The sequence below is a fragment of the Corvus kubaryi genome, unplaced genomic scaffold, assembly GCF_017639235.1.
Source record: "Corvus kubaryi isolate FWS band 111438036 unplaced genomic scaffold, C.kubaryi_AGA036_p1.0 37397, whole genome shotgun sequence".
NCBI classification, from domain to species: Eukaryota; Metazoa; Chordata; class Aves; order Passeriformes; family Corvidae; genus Corvus; species Corvus kubaryi.
In genome coordinates, this window is record NW_024581136.1 from 14,764,890 (window position 1) to 14,781,331 (window position 16,442).

At 45.8% G+C, this 16,442-nt stretch overlaps 1 protein-coding gene across 3 annotated transcripts; it reads left to right on the top strand.

Moving 5' to 3' along the window:
- Positions 1-222: 222 nt before the first annotated feature.
- On the top strand, positions 223-16,110 carry ZMAT3 (zinc finger matrin-type 3). Of its 3 annotated transcripts, none has more exons than XM_042041789.1 (6): positions 223-397; positions 5,699-6,024; positions 7,511-7,630; positions 9,379-9,545; positions 9,657-9,757; positions 10,756-16,110. In XM_042041789.1, the coding sequence occupies exons 2-6, from the start codon at positions 5,755-5,757 to the stop codon at positions 10,965-10,967; spliced, it is 870 nt and encodes a 289-aa protein (XP_041897723.1). In that variant the 5' UTR covers positions 223-397; positions 5,699-5,754; the 3' UTR covers positions 10,968-16,110. The 3 variants fall into 3 exon arrangements, with proteins under 3 accessions (XP_041897723.1, XP_041897724.1, XP_041897725.1); XM_042041790.1 differs by lacking the exon at positions 223-397 and adding an exon at positions 1,856-1,944; XM_042041791.1 differs by lacking the exon at positions 223-397 and adding an exon at positions 2,030-2,160.
- Positions 16,111-16,442: the final 332 nt, after the last annotated feature.

The following is a 16,442-nucleotide window of genomic DNA, read 5'->3' on the forward strand; positions in this document are numbered from 1 at the left end:
AGCCGCGGCCTCCCCGGGCGCGGGCCTGTGCCCCGGGCGCGGGCGGCAGCGGCGCCGGCAGCCGCTCCCGAGAGCCGCCGCCTCCCGCACGGGAATAACAGGAAGGGAGCGGGGCTGACCCCGGATGGGGAAGGCACCGCCCGCCGGAACGGGAACCGCGGCGGGGGGAGGCGGGCGCGGGCCCGGCGGTGGCGGGGAGCGGGCGCGGGAGCGGGGTGTGCTGGGGAATCACGGGCTCGTCCTGCCCCGGTTGTTGCCGTGAAGTCATTGACACCCTCGTGCCCGCGGTGGCGCCGCGCTCCGCGCACATCGCAGCGCGTCTGACCCAGTCTTGACCCTTTTCCCAGTTGGATCGCCAGGTTTCTTTACAACCAGCTGCCACTGGGATCAAGTCGCTGTACGTGAGTCCGGTGTTTTGTTGAAAGAGTGGCCCGCCAAGTGAATGCCCGTACAAATTAGAGGTCGAAGAAAAATAGCATTGTAAATACTCACTCCCAAGTGGTGTGGATTTTCAGGGTCTGAAGTGAGAGCGCCGGGCTGGGGTGCCTTGGTGAGAGCCAACAAGATGCAACAAGTGAGGGTGGCATTGAGACGGTGATGGGGAGGAGGGACTGGGGAAACCCGGGTGATTAATTGTTAAGGCGTTTTGGAAAATCACTCTACTGTCAAGGGATATTTATCCTTTCATCAGGAGAGATGGCATAAGCAAGTTTTGGAGCCAGGTGTGAACATATTGAGGGCGTTGGTGAATTCTCTTCCTTGGAACACTTCTCCAAGCCCCAGGGTCCAGCATGGGACCATATTCACAGCCGTGGCCAGGCTGAGATGCTGCAGGTGACACTGCAATAGGTGAGAGCACCAGTCTTGCAGGGCATGGCAGAACGCACCCAGCAAACACAGGGCAGAGCAGTCTCTGTGAGCATTTCTGGTGGTGAGCTGCCTCTTTGCTGCTTCTGCTCCACATCTCCACAGCTCGTGATTCCGACCTGTAGCATCGTTCCCAAAGGGAGCCTACAAGAGAGACAGAGAGGGACTTTTGACAAGGACATGTAGTGATAGGACAGTGGGGAATGGCTTTAAGCTGACAGAGGGCAGGTTTAGATCAGATACTAGGAAGAAATTTTTGACTGTGAGGGTGGTGAGACACTGGCACAGGTTGCCCAGAGAAGCTGTGGCTGCCCCATCCCTGGAATTGTTCAAGGCCAGGTTGGGCCAGGCTTGAAGCAACCTGGGATAGTGGAAGGCGTCCCTGCCCACGGCAGGGGGATTGGAATGAGATGGTCTTTAAGGTCTCTTCCAACCCAAACTGTTCTATGATTCTATGAATCTGATTAATGTTTGGGGTTTTTTTAAGATCTAACAAAAATTAGTAACAATCAGTGTGTCTAACCAATGGATTGCCAAGTGGGTTGGCTGATGGCTACTGTAAAATCTGGGTGATGGTTTCAGCCTATAGTGACTTCTCAGCACTTTTCCTGTTCTAACAAAAGGGGAGAAAAATCAACAGAAACTCCATACGCTTTGAAACAGGGTGGCCCAACCACGCGGGTGAGGCCTTGATAGCTCGAGGGGAAATCATTACTCATTTTGGCTACGAGCAGCATGAATAAGAAGATGTTTATATATGCAAATCAGGTTCATTGTAACGTCTGCTGTAGAAAAAAAAAAAAGATAATTATATTAAAAAAAAAAGAAAAAAAAATACTAAATGGCCTTGTGCAGAACCACGGGCTAGGACTGTAGACTATTTGAAGCAACTCCTCAAGGGTGTTTTCCCCGGCGATGCCCAGGAGCGCGTTCGTGCGGGGCTGTTCGGAGCGGCGGCGGCCCCGCCCCGGCCCGGCGGGCGCAGCCCCGTCCCGCCCCCGGCCGCCGTCACTTCCCGCAGCTGAGTGGGAGCCCGAGCCCGGGCCCGGCCGGCCCTGCGCTCGCCCCGGGGCCGCGGTAGGTGTGGGGTATGCGGGGATGTGCGTGGGGGTCTGGCAGGGCTGGGGCCGCCGCGGGGTCGGGGCGGTGCTGGGGATCTCGCCCTGGTGCCGCCGCCGCATTCCGAGCCTCTCGGGAGATGCGGATGCCTGTCCCTGCCTCTCCGCTGTGGTCTCTGCCTTCCCGGAATGGTGCGGTGGTGCCGTGAGGTTGCGGTGATTCCCAGGCAGTAAGGTAGCAGGGCTTGCTTTTTTTTCCTTGCTCTCCATCCCCCAGACTGCAAGGCAAGCAGCTTCGCAGGAATGCCTGCGAGGAGTCGGGATTTACACCGTGGTTTCTGATACCCCCCGTTGACGTAAGGGATGGTTCTGAGTTGCTAAATGTGTATCCTGTTCAGCGGAGGGTCAGTGCACCTTAAGGTAGAGCTGTGCGTGATGTGTGTTTGTTAGGTGCTGCCTTCAGTCCCTGCAGCGTTACAAAACAACCTGCCTTTCAGGTTGAACGGTGTAGGCCCAGTCCGTGGCCAAAGGAAACTTTCCGGCACAATTACATTAAGGGATGTCCATGTATTGATAGACAAGTGAACTTGAGAAGAAACGCTTCCTGTCTTGAAGACAGAGCAGTGAAGCTCACAGCTTGTTCATCATTTCTACAGATTTCATCACTGTTGTTAGTTGCTTCAGCTGCATTTAAAAAAACAATTCTGGTGAGAACATGTAGATTTCCTGCTGTGGCTTATGCTTTTCACCAAGGAAAGTCACACTGTGCCTTCGCCATCCCTAGATTTGAGGCCGGACCAGCTCCTTTCCCAGCACTGTGCTGTTGTCAGCTGGGGAGGTTGCTCCCTGTTACCTGGGCAGTACCAGGCTGTGGTACTTGGGGCATGGAGCCTGGGTCTCTCCCTTCAGTGCTGTCCTTGGGATGCCCCAGCCGAAAGGAGGGAGAAGGGCTGTGCGCCTGTCCCGCTTTCATCCACTCAAGGACGACTGGCATGGGATGGAAGTGTATCCTAGGATGTCAGAGGAGGTAGGGCTGAGCTCTGAGAGGTGCTGTCTTGAGGTAGACTGGCTCCTCAGCTCACCCTGGAGAGCTGCAGGTTCTTACCCAGCCTCGGGCTGTGCTGTTTGGGGTCCTTGGTGATGGATGTGCCTTGTTCCTTTGCTGTGTCGTAGGGTGAAGATTTTACAGCTTCTCATGTGAAGGGAAAGGAGGAGTTAAAAATGTCCTTTTTCCTTCTCCTGGGGAGGGTAGCTGTAACAACCAGCAGTGGAGGATTAAAGGGACCTGTAAATAAGCTGAATAAGAGTGATTTCTTTTTTCGTATAAATAATATCAGTAAGAGAGAAATGAACATAATTTGAGCAATTTCAATGATTAAAGATCACTGTCAGAGGAAGATCAGTATTACATATATTGCATAAGCCAAATCAAGAAGTCCTACTATTGAAATTACCCATGCAGCCTTAATTTTATCTTCAGACAACTGCTTACTTTAAGAAACACTAAATGACCTTACAATTAAAGATTTTCTAAGGATATTACATTATACCTTTTCCCCTGTAGATACAGATCCTGTAAGCACTGCCCTCTTGTATATGACAAATCCCATTTGTGACAGTTGCAAGAAAATGTGATGCAACAAACACTCATGCAAAATTAAGCAGATGAATCTCAATTGCTGTTTACTGTACATCTCTTTATGTTGCTCTGTGAAGTATTTGGCTATAATTTACTCTCATTTTAAGGTAAGAGGCCCATTATACTCGTGTAATAAAACTCTGAAATTAGCTGGCATGCTTACCTGCTTGCATAGTTGATTTAAACTGCTTTGATAGGCCCATGTTGTGATGTATTTAAGCAACATGAATGTGAACTTGTTCCATCTGTAGTCCCACAGAAATTAATTAGACTGTCTGCAGAGTCCTAGTTGAGGAAAATAAAGATAAAAAAGTTGTCTTCTGTTCTGTTTAACCAGGGTCATGTGTGCTGAAAGTAGGAGAGGGATTAGGTAACACTACAGAATTTACACTGCTGATGGATGATTTGCAGCACCATTCCTGTGTGTTCTCTTCCTTCTTTGTGGTGGATTCCAGCTCTGAAATTTTGCAGAGCCTTGGTGTTGGAGGACTATTATAAACATGAAAACTCCTGGTGGCTCTGTTACTGCCTCAAAACATTGTGCCCAAGCCAGTCCATGCTGTTCTTTTTTTAAAATAATTTTTAATTTTTTTCTTACCTGTAGTTACTAGAAATAACTGAGCTGCCTCCAATCTTGTATTAGTGTAAGTTTGGGTTTGAGATAAGCATTTCAGAAATGTTTTTGTCACTTGAATGCTTAGTCCTGCTGGCTTTCTTTTTTTTTTTTTAAATTATATTTTATTTTTCCTAATAGAACAAAGATCTCTCTGGGAAGAGTGATCCAAAGGTAATACAGTACCTAAAATTGCAGGCATCAACTGGGATTTTCCAGGTTGAGTGTAGAAGGTATTTGTCTTCAGCTAATTTTAGCAGATAGAAAATCCCGGAAGTTATCACAGATAAATGCTATCTGCTTCTCCAGGTTCCTAAATGCCTTTGAAGTCCCTATTTTCAAAAGCGACTTGGGAACAAAATTCCTTGGTGGCATTTCATTTACTTTTCCCTAATTTTCCACAAGTGTTGTTTTAAAATGTAGATGTGTCTCATTATTTGTTTAAACAAATGAACAAAGCCCAGAGCATAAACATGGTTGCTACCAAAGCAGCCCTAGCTGGGAATGATCTGCAAAGGCCAAGATAATGCTTCTCTTGATCCCAGTGTGGCACTGAACAGGATTTGTTATGATAAGAAGCTAATAAGACATTAACAAAAGTAGCTGTGCCTTAATTCATAATGCGACTACTCTGCATTATTCTAGGGATGTTCATCTGGGCTGTAGATGTGATTTATAAACTTTAATTAAATAAATCTCTCAGAACCTCTTGTTGGAAATGTAAGGCTAGTTCTAATAACATGAATTAACTGAGAAATAATTGAATAAAGGTTAGTATGAGATAAGTTCTCCATTTTGCAGAAGAAGATGTAGCTTTAAATGTTGCATTGGTTGTAGTTAGTAATGGAAATGTGAAAAATAGCTCAAGGTCATTCAAAGGGAGAGAGCCCTTGGGAGCTGACTGTGTACAATAAGGTGTGCTCCAGCTCATTCCCACTCTTTCTCTTTCGTTGACTCACTGGAGAAAAGCTTTTCCTCAGGAAAGTCTTTGTGAGTATTTGAGGGATAGATGTCTTTGTATATTTTGTATCTACCTATATACAATAAATCTCCTCTGAAGTATTTGGATTCTTTTTAAGTGTTCATTGCAGTAATCCACTGTAATATTTGTTTAGGTCTTGGAAAGTGAGCTTGTCCTTGGACAAAGTAGGATGTGGATAGAGGTCGTATCCCCCCACTGACACAGCTTTGTGTGCTGTGCATGTTGTATGTACCCACTTCTCATGGTCATAGAGCAGTGGGGAGTGTGTGCTGTTGTCAGGTGCTGTGGGTGGTTAGGAATCTTCACCTGCAGGAGGGTGCCAGGGCACCCACTTCTTATATAAGTGTCTTGTAATCTGGCCCTGGTTGTCTGGGATGCTGCCGTTCCTGTGGGTGGTAAAGTGTTGCAAACTGACTTTATCCCACATGGCATTTTGAAAAGGCGTGAAGTAGAGGCAGTGGAGTTACAGGAGTTGCCCCTGCATCCTTGATGTTCCTGTTCCTGTTGCTTGTTTCAGCATTTGTGTCTTTCTGGTCTAGATCTGAAGAAGAAGACTCCTCCTTCAGCAGTAGCATGCCCACAGTCTTTGCGGCCAATGATTCTTCTACAGCAAGCAGGACTTCTTCCTCATCCTGAGAAGCCTTCATCCCTTCCTATGTCAGTGGCTACAAGGCCAAGAGCCAGCTCACCACTGTCCCCACCAAAGTCTCTTGGACTGGGGCCTTCCTTTCATCACACACAAGAAGAGGAACTTGCCAAGGTGGTGGAGCAGGACCCTATGCTGGAGGAACTATGTAAGCCCCTGTGCTGTAAGCTTTGCAATGTCACTCTGAATTCGGCCCAGCAAGCCCAGGCTCATTACCAGGTAAGGAGAGCAGCAGGAGGCTCAGCTTTTGGGGCTGCTGCATCTGCAGCTTGTGGAGACATTCCCATGCCAGCATGAGCACTGCCAGCAGCGTTGCTGTGGTAGCACAGAGGGAAGTGTGGGCTAATGCAGAAGGACTAACTCAGCTTCTCGAGGGGGTTTTGGGTGCTGCACACCAGCAGTAGCATTCGAGTTGCTCATCTGGAGCTACCTCTGCACCACCTCATGGACTGGAACTGCTCTGTAGACATGTCTTCACCCTGCTTGGATTTTCTGGTTGTCCAGACATGCTGCAGTACTTTCATTTAAGATGTTATTACTGGAGCTTTTTGCAAAAACTCTGTCCAAAGGGACAGAGAAGTGGTGCCATGGGTGAAAAAGCAGACACTTGTGATTTTTTTCCTTTGTTTTATACAACCTGTATTTCACATCTACACTAGTTCAGGAAAACTGACCTGATTCCAGACATGATTTTGTGAGGCCTTGATAGATGTTTTCTGCTGGATCCAGCTGTGCCATTAGGACAGGGGCTGCTGCCATGTGTTTATCAGGGTCTCCTTTCTGGCACTATGCACACCAGTGATCTGGTGGGGCCTTTTATGCAAACTCTCTCATCAGCTGGGTTTGCTCAGATCAAGTTAATTTTGTTTGAGCTGATCTTGTTGACTTGTCTGAAATTGCGTAGGGACTCTCTGCATGTGCTTCTTGCTGAGAGACAGAACACGTCAGTCTTGCATTACCCCATTTTCCTACACCCTCTCTGCCTAGTGCTTGAGTATTGGAGATAGTGACTTTCTCCACCAGTGAATGCAAAAGGGTGGATGTCCATATCCTCAGGACACCAGACCCAGATTTCAGAATTGCTGTTGGCCCTGAAAAAGTGGTATCCTGCTAGTGAAGGGGTAGGTTGAATTGGTGTTACATTTTTAACATGTTAGTGCTGCAGAATTTCTGCCATGAGGGGACAGAAAGTGAATTTGTACATAACTTGCATCCACAATGCATATACATATTGCTCTATGAGGTTTTCAGAACACCAGAAAGAATTGTGGTATATGTTTTTTAAGAGAAAATAAAATATGAAGTGGGTTTTAATGTTCAATCACATGTTTTAACTTAAGCTTGCAGTCTCATTAAATCTGTGTGTGTGTGCTCAGGCTTATCAAGAAACTGCAAAGCAGTTGATAAGCTTAAAATACAAAATACTGGTTTTAAGTGAAATGGCCAACAGATTGAGAAACTAACTGTAACCTTATTGAGAAAATCAGCTGAAGATTAGGCCCAGTCATTCTAAGTAATGAGCATTTGGGAGAAAGGGAGGAATGCCTGCATCTCTTAAATTCAGAGGTGTTATTTTCTGAGTGACAGCTCCTTTACCTGAGCTGCCACCTTCATGGGCATTTTCACATTTCAGTCTCTGGATCCTTTGTCTTTCAGAGTAAGATCCTGTTATTAGGGCAGTGATTAATCTGGGTTATTTTTGCAGGGTAAAAACCACAGTAAGAAACTGCGGAATTACTATGCTGCCAACAGCTGTCCGGCACCTGCCAGGATGAGTAATTCTGTTGAGCCTGCCCCACCTCAGGTTGTCTCCCTTCCAACTCAGGTAAGGCATGGGAAGGGGACTGAGATCATGCTTTCTTGTCACCTAACCCCCAGTAAGAGTAACCAGATCTCAGGCTTTGAGGATTACCACAGGAGTTGGGAAAGAATTTTCCTTGTGATGGCACAGGACGGTGGAAATGGCCTGTTGTGAGCTGTTTGCTTTCCTTTGAAGATGCAGATATTGATCTGCCCTTGCAGCACAATATTGGACTTCAAATGTTCTATTTCTGCCTGGCAAATACTTTGATTCCTAGGTAAGTCCGATGTGCTGCTGATTATATCTGTTTAAGGGCAGGTATAAAACAACATTGCTGAAACTGGATTTGGATGTGAGGGTGTGGCATCCGCTCTGCACACTCATCCCTCTGTTGTGTGAGGGAAGCCTACATGGAAAAAGTGCTTTGGTGCTCCTACACCCATTGCCCAGGGCTGTTAGCTAATTCCTCTTTTGTTGCTTCTTTTGAAGTGCTCATTCCTGTGTGCAGAGTGAATGGATTGTTCCCTCAGTGATCCAGATTAATTCTGTTTTGGGCATGTTAGAGGCAAAAGAGATGGTTTTTGCTTTCTCCTTCCAGAATTCATCCCTTGGGTTTGTCATGGGATGTGACAGCTAACCTGGCTTTTGCCTGTGACTGTTCAGGGAAGCACAGCTGGGCCACGGGGATTGAAGCTGTGCCTGTCAGTTCCCACAACATAAGCCTCTGTTGTCTGTAGGGAAGCAGAGAGAATTTGCAGAGTGGCAAATGTTTCCAGGGGCTGCCGGAGCCGCCAGAGGGAGACTCGGCCCTGTGTGAACTGGCTTTGCAGCTCAGAGATGTGAACTGGGATGGGGTGGGGTCCAGCCCGGGGCACTGGGACGTGGCTGCTGTACCTGCTGGGGTATCTGATGGTGTGGTTTTTAATGGAGAAACGGCCCACGGCAATAAAAATACCACTCTGGGGCCATGTGAGGGTTCATGTTGTAAGCTAGAAGTCAGAATTGTGTACGAGTGTCTCTTAAGTCTGAGCAGTATCAAAGGAGATGTGAAAGGAAGTGGGCTTGTCAAGTGCTGCAGTGACATGGCTGCATGAATCACTGGTGCTGCACTGTTTACAAAACACTGTTCCCTGGATTTTGAGGAGGCATGATTCCTGCCTGGGTCACTGTATGTGGTCTGATTCCACAGACAAGGTGTCCTTCATATAGCAGGAGCTACTCATGTGAGAGTGGCTCCTTCCTTTGAAGTCTGCATCCAGGTGTCCTCCTACCTGAAGGTTAAGGATCAGAGATTTGGCAGCTTCACTGCTGTTTTTTTTTTTCTTCTTGCTGTGGTCAGGGAGCTGTGTAAAGACAGGGTACTGTGGAGAGATTAGGTGGACTGTAAATAGGAGAGAGAAGCACCTCTACCTTTCAGTGGGTCTTCATCAGTGTGAAAGTCACTCTTCATCAGCTCCCAGCAGTCAGGAGGAGTAAATCATTGCTGTGATGTAAACAAGCCTCTGTGGCTATTGCAGAGCTGTTTGTTCAGATTGCTTTTCTCTCCATCTCAGACCAGGAACTTGCAGGCTCTCCTGGAGGCTGAGGCAGGAAAAATGAAGTTTTTGTAGGAACAGTTTGGGGAGAACTTGAGAGTGTCCTAATCCATGCACTTTAATTCCAGCTCTCCTGCTGTCTGATGAGGATGACACTGGTCTCAGTCCCTGTGACTGAAATACTTCAGCGATATAACCTTCCTGTGTTTCACATGCTGTCTCTCCCTTTGCTGCTAGATGGGATCCAGTAAACCAGGTGGCCGAGTGATCTTGGCTACAGAGAATGATTACTGCAAGCTTTGTGATGCCTCATTTAGTTCTCCGGCTGTGGCACAGGCTCACTACCAAGGGAAAAATCACGCCAAGCGGCTGCGTCTTGCAGAGGCACAGAATAACTCATTCTCGTAGGTATTGTTCAACCTCATGCTCAGGCTGAAAGTGTGTGGCAGTGTCTCTGGCAGTCCTTTTGTCAGAAAACTCTGAATTGCAGCTGTTCATATTTGTTTAATCTGCAGGGATGCGTCAGAACTGGGCAAACGAAGGGCAAGGAAAGAAGGGAATGAATATAAGATGATGCAGAACAGAAGAAACACGTATACGGTTCAGAACAACACAGGTAACTTGGAGCTTGCATCTATTCTGTAGTTGGAATAGTAATTAATAATAAACAGACTTGTTTTTCTTCTGTTTCTGAGGTCTATTTTATCAGAGTCAGATTGTGAAAGGACCTGGTCCAAGCTCTGCTGATCCTTCATGTCTGCATGGTTTTTTTCTCAGCTGCTAAAGTTGCTTTGTTTTGTCAGCCTGCTTGTTAGTTCTTTTTCTCAGTTTGTAACTTAATTTACCATCTGCCTGTCTCTAAGGCTGCCCTAAGTGGTGACAATTTTCCTGCTTTATTTTCTTGGCAGGTGGCCAGGTGCTTTGACTCCTACTGTGGCACATCAACCTGTACTTGCATTCTCATGACCAGAATGAGAGAGCATGTTAGCCTCCCTCTAAGACCATCTGTTCCTAGCATAGAGTCCTTCCTCAGGTGTTAGACACTAACTTTGCCTCTTTACTATGATTTAAAGAGTGTATTGCAGTCTACAGCCAGGCATCTATTTCTCTTTTTCATTTTAAGTTGTTTTACAAGCACACATTAGCTGAAACCCTGATTCCTGGTGAAGCTTGGTTTAATCATGTCATTCTGATCACTGTCATGTGGAAAAGATAAATCTTCTGAAGTTCTATTATATATCATCTTGTGAGTTTTAAACTGAGGCAGCTTATTCTAATCAAAAGACTGTTCTAATTCTGGAATTAGATTGTTAAGAAAAAAAAAAGAATTGATTCATTACTTAAATGATTAAACTCTGGATTTTCAATAAGACTGGGTCACTAAGCCCACTCTACTACTTTATAAAATTCCAAGTGCTGCCCTGTGTGCTGCACCTCTGTAAATCTGGAAATCAGCAGAGCAGTTGTGGGGAGAATAAGGGTTGACTATAAGCAGATAAAGAAGCAAATCTTTGTCTGCTTTTCAGTCGTTCATTGGACTTAGGCATTGTCACTGAGCTGCCTGAAGCTTTGATTTCTTCCAGACAAACCAGGCTTTTTGTGTTGACTCCCCAGGTCCCTACTTCAACCCCCGCTCACGCCAGAGGATCCCCCGTGACCTGGCCATGTGTGTGACGCCCAGCGGCCAGTTCTACTGCTCCATGTGCAACGCGGGCGCCAGCGAGGAGATGGAGTTCAGGCAGCACCTGGAGAGCAAACAGCACAAGAGCAAAGTGTCCGAGCAGCGGTACAGGAGCGAGATGGAGAACCTGGGCTATGTCCAATGACGCGCCACCCTCGGTAGTAGTTTGCAACTAGAGCAGCTTGTCTCTCGCCTGCTGTTTGCCACATGCCCTGCTTTGTGCTCCATTGGGTAGGAGTATGCTCTCGAGCTGTACATGTAACACCTGCAAACTTACTGGTATGGTTAGATTTTTTTTCTGTCATAGTCGGCAGGATGACGCTGTGCAGGACATGAAGTGTTTTTGGTGTTTGTTTGCTAATTATCTAAGGCTCTTCATTGTGTTGAGTGGCGGGGAGGAACTGTGTCTTCTCCCCAGCCTTCTGCATGAATATGCAAAGCCCAAGAAGTGCTGGGAACTTCTGTGGTTCTACCACATGGGTGGACCATGTGCAAAGCCCACTCCCCTCTTAGCACTCCACAGAGCAGTGCTCCAGAATGCCTCCCTACAGCAGACTGAATCTCTGGGCAGCTTGTAAAAGAGGGGCAGGAGCAGCGCCTGTGAATGTGTGAATTAGGTGGTGTACTTGTCCACACTTTGCTGCTTCTGGCCCCCATTACAGTCCAGAGTAGGTTCTTCCCACATCCGTGTAGAAAGGCTGTGCATACCCCTCCTCCTTGGAGGGTCTTGCCTCTTACTGCTTCCTCTGCAATGCAGATTCCATTCTGAACATCTGACATGGATTTCAGCTGATTAGCCCCATTCAGAAATACTGTTCTGCTCTTGATATTGTTGCCTGGACACCTTAATGTACCATGGGTGTAGCTCATCTCCCTGAAGAGAGTCTCTGGGGATCTCAGTGGCTTAATGAAATGAACTGGAAAGCAAACCTGCTCAGGTGAGATGTGCTGTGCTCTGATTATGCCTTAGACTGAGTCAGGTTGAGAATAGATGGAAGGAGCTGTCAGCTGTAATTTCCTTGCATATTGATGTGGAAGAGAGCAAGCATTGGTCTCTGGGCTGCAGCCCTTGCTTGGAAGAACAGGTCTGCCTGGACTGTGGTAGCAGATATTGGTGTGTCCCACTGCCATGCCATTCCCTGGGCAAAGCCTAATGGGTGTTTATAGAGCAAAGATGAAATGCTCCTTTGAACTAGAGCTACCAATATTGGATGACTTTTCCCTTCTCTTTCTTTTTCCATCTCAGGATGGGTTTTAATTCCATTCCTTGATGTGAACTTGACTGTTCTAGGGACCATCAAAAAATCCAAAGTTATGTAGGATTTAAATGTTAGGGGTGATGGTTGGTTGAGTAACAGCTTTTTGGCCACATGGAAGTATTCAAGAAACTTGTTAAGCAACTTTTTAATTGTAGACAAACTCAAAAGGTGTGTGTGTTTGTTCTGATATTTCTTAGCAAAAGTAGGAAGGGGATAAAGAGCAGAAGTAGGGCTGGCATTTGTTCTTCTGCTTGTTTGGGTAGATGTGAGGAGCTGTGATTGGAGTCCAGTTTACAGTGTCATTGAAACATGGTCTCCAGTGGCAAGTGCAGCCCTTAGGTGGCTTTTGTTGGACCTGATCCCCTACTGCTGCTGGAGCTGTGCACTGGTGTAGCTTCACTGTCTTCAGTGGCAGGTGTAGAGAGAGGGTCAAGGAAGCGCCATGGCTCATCTCTCACCCCTCTTCAGGCAGCTGGAATTAGATGCAGCTCCATTAGTTTTAGTAGGATTTGACCAGGGATAAATTGTACCTAGTGCATGGTGTTGAAGGTAGCTCCCCCACCTCCTTTTATTGCCATTCTGATCCTGCCTCTTGCATTCCAGAAGGACTTTCTGCTTGCCTTAAAAAATGAAGACTGAGTAAACTAACAAAAAAAAAAGAATCCAGATAGTCTTTATTCATCTTTCTAGTCCTCCTTCAAAAGGTTTGTTGCACTTGGCTGCTCCTCAGAAACTGGGTATTATTTTCTTCAGCTACCTGAGTGAGCATCAGGGAGTCATACAACCTGAATGCAGCCTTCCTAAATCTGGGCAAGGTGAGCGCTTACAAAGTAGTTGAAAACTCCCTAGATCATTCCATGCTGATCCTTGCCCTGCAGATAGAGGCAGAGCAATGGGTGTCCTCATGAATGGGATTCCCTCCCCTCCTTTGTGCAAAACTCAGTTAAATAGGGTTTGTGCCCTGGGGCACGTGAGAAGGTAGAACAGGTGCTCATGTTGTAGAGCACTCACTGAATGCTTCTGACAGCTTCCTAAGTCTGTTTCTTCTGTGCTTTCCTGCCCCTGCCTCACCCTCTGTGTAGCCTTGAAGAACATTTACCTTTCCAAAATCTCTCATCAGCCTTTCCCCCTCATTGTTTGCATTGACAGAAGGGCTCTGGTTTTCTCTTTGTGTCCTGTCCTTTGGTTTGCCAGTCTGACACCACTGTCCAGAGGGACAGAGGCAGTTAGATGAGCCTTACCACAGCGTGCTTCAGCACAGTGATCCCTGCATTATGGTTAAGCATCCCTCTGGCTGTAAATTAAAGCGTGGTATTTCCCACAGGCTGCAATTAGCAGCAGAAAAGCAACCCTTTGTGAAATATGAGCTGGAGGAGCTGTAGGTACTGGTGCTGTCTGGCTTATTGCTAAGGATGAGGAGGCGTTTTTGCTTGTTTTCATGTGTCCCAAAAATCAGCTGTTCACCACTTAGCTTTGGTTGCTGCTCCTGCTTCCAGCCCAGCCATCTACTCCTCATTTGGCGTTTCCAGTGGCTGCTGGAGGTGTCAAACCCTGGTTTGCTCCAGCTGTGTAGATGTGCGACAGCACAGCCGTGTGCTGGTGCTTTTGAAAGGGTGTGTGAGGGATGTGCAGGGGGCTGTTCTTGCAGACTCCTCTCTGCTTGGGGCTGAGTCTGGTTTGGAGTGGTGGCTTCAGTCTGCCCTGAACAGAGAGGCCTGAATCTGCTTTGTTCTGTTCAAGGGAGTACAAGTGAATGTGGTCATGCTGGTGATTTCAGAGTGGTGGCTTGTAGAGCAGGTGTACAGTAGACAGTGGGACTCAGGTGATGAGATAGGACAGGTTTCCTCCATGGGAGGAAGGATGTCTTGCTGGAAGAAGCAGCTGAGACTCACTTTGCCCCAGTGCTCTGTTGTGGCCCTTTCTACAAGCGACCAAGGCTTTCCTCTCCCTCTTCAGCATTGCTTAATGGCTTGTGATCCTTCCACTTCCCCTTCAGCACAGGAAGTTGCTGACTGCAAAGAGAAAACACCCAACCTCCCCATTATCCTTAGGGTTCAGGACAATCCAAACTCATACTTGTCAGCATTAGATACTGAGTGGATCCTGATTTTATTTCTTTTTGTGAAAGGTGTTCTCCAAATCACTGTTCAAAAAATACTGAAAACACATCCTGGGCAAACCCTTTTGACATAGGTGGGCTGGGGAGAACACTGTACAGCTGAAGTGCCAGTTTCCAGACCCAATTAATCTTTTTCTCATGTTAAACCAAGTACCAAACCCAAGAAACAGGACTTCTGTGAAGCTGTCACATTGGCCAGTAGGTTAATGACCTTTGCTGCTAGAAACAAAATGTAAATCAATATGTTCATATTTATTTTACTGTGCTGACCACTAATTGATTTGTTAATATTTAAGGCATTATGCTGTAGGTTGTTTTTGTTTAAGTGGAAAAATTCTACATCGCACTTTGCTTTTGGATCAGAACAGTTATTTATTATATTTGTGAAAATGTTTTCCTCCCACATAGCTGTTGTTTTCTTTCCCTTGATGCAAAACACCCAACCACAAAACCTGAAAACCCCCCAACCAAATCCAACCCAAACACTCTTTGTTTCTTTTCATGCTAAACAAAATGGGGATTTCCTTGCAACTTGTTATTAAATGTCCACTTCCAATTTCTTTTTCCTCCAATGACTCCTTTGCTAACTCGGGATGTTATTTTTAGACACAAAGTTCATGTTTCATTTAAACATTTCTTTTAAGGCAAGGAAGTAAACCATGTGGCATCCATGAATTTGTGAGGAGTATGAAAGTGATACTACTTTGTTTGTATTAAGAATTAGCTGTTGTTTTGCATTCTGCACTAATGAGTAAATCTGTTATAATCTTGCCTAACATTGGTCTATTTTTGACTTTTTCTTTCTTCATGCACACTGAAAGGAACTCTGAAAACTTCTGTGGAGTTGCTTAGGATGGTCATCAGTGTAACAAAACGCAGATTTTTTTTCTGTAAAGCTGCTTACTTCCTTTCCTAGATGCCCATTATAGGGCATTAGAAGGGAAAGCTATTGCCATAAGCATGGATTCATATTTTAGCTTACTAATGCATGGTGTCCTTTTGCTGCATTACTTAAGTGATGCTCTCACTGTAACCAATGGGAATCTTGCCAGGGTCAGGAGTAAATGAAATACCCAAGGCAAAGGTACTGTGTTGTCTGGGGCCAGGCAAGGTACATTGCTAAAGTTTGTTTTTTACTCCTCCATCTGGATTACAGCACTCTTACGGTTTTGCTTTTTGAGGGCCGTGTGTCTGGTTCTGTAAGGATTTGCTCTTGCTCCAGCTAAAATAGTTTGAAGTACGTTGAATTGAGTTGAGTTAGGAGCAAGCCTTGAAAACCTTTAGGAATTTCTCACTGCTGATGTTTTATATGGGGTTTTGGTTTTGTGATTTTTTTTTTTTTTTAAATTTTACAACCACATATACAAGGATGCTCTGGATGAGATGGAGATCTGTTGCTGATTATGGAAAAACAAATGCCATGGTTGCCAAAGGATAAAAGAAAATGTAGAAGTATGGACCTGGTTTCTTTGAAGTTAATGGCTAAGCTTCTTTTATTTTGATCTGGGCTTTGCCACCTGCATAAAGTTGGAAGGGAAAATAAAATCCACTTTGAAATAAATAGTAGTTCTGGGAATCTATCCTTTAAAAAATGTATCACAGCTAAAATTGTGTTGTCTTACCTGAAATATCTGCAGATAAAGACAGAATTGAATTTTTGAAAATAAAATCAGTTTTTCAGTCCGTGTTTTGTAGGGGAAAAATTACTTGATTTAATTTCCTTCTGCATCTGTCCAGCAACATCATTTGCAAGTGCTTTGAACATGTTTCATCTAGAGCCTTCTTGTCAGGTTGTTTTGTACATTTTTCCTTATTTCCTTTATATTGTACTGACCCCTGTGAGGGAATACTTGATGAAAATGAATTTTTTTTTTTCCTTCTTCATGATATAATAAACCATCTTGCTCTTACCATTGTACAGCCCTAGTGTTTGGTATTGCTACTGCTCATGGCTGGACTGGGCATGACTGAGTTGATTTTAGCCCAGCACTGATCGCGACTACACGAACATGTTTTCACACACCGATAAAGGAGTATAACTCAGAATTTGTTACTCTGGAGGAGGGTCAGTGTACTTCCAGCTATTACTGAAAGCCAGCTGAGAGCTGTCTTGGCTTCAGGAGGGGTTGGGAGTGCTCAGTGTCTGGCAGGACGGGAGCCAGGAGGGACACAAAAGGCTCAGTTTCTGTCTGTGCTTTCCCATTGAGTGGACATCACAAGCTCTGCAACAGCCCCAGGCTGA

Bases quoted from the DNA above. Each gene is read 5' to 3' on its own strand.
- ZMAT3 (XM_042041789.1), top strand. From the start codon at position 5,755: ATGATTCTTCTACAGCAAGCAGGACTTCTTCCTCATCCTGAGAAGCCT. The intron at 7,631-9,378 runs GTAAGGCATGGG...CTTTGCTGCTAG, and splicing joins TTGTCTCCCTTCCAACTCAG to ATGGGATCCAGTAAACCAGG. The intron at 9,758-10,755 runs GTAACTTGGAGC...TTGACTCCCCAG, and splicing joins TACGGTTCAGAACAACACAG to GTCCCTACTTCAACCCCCGC.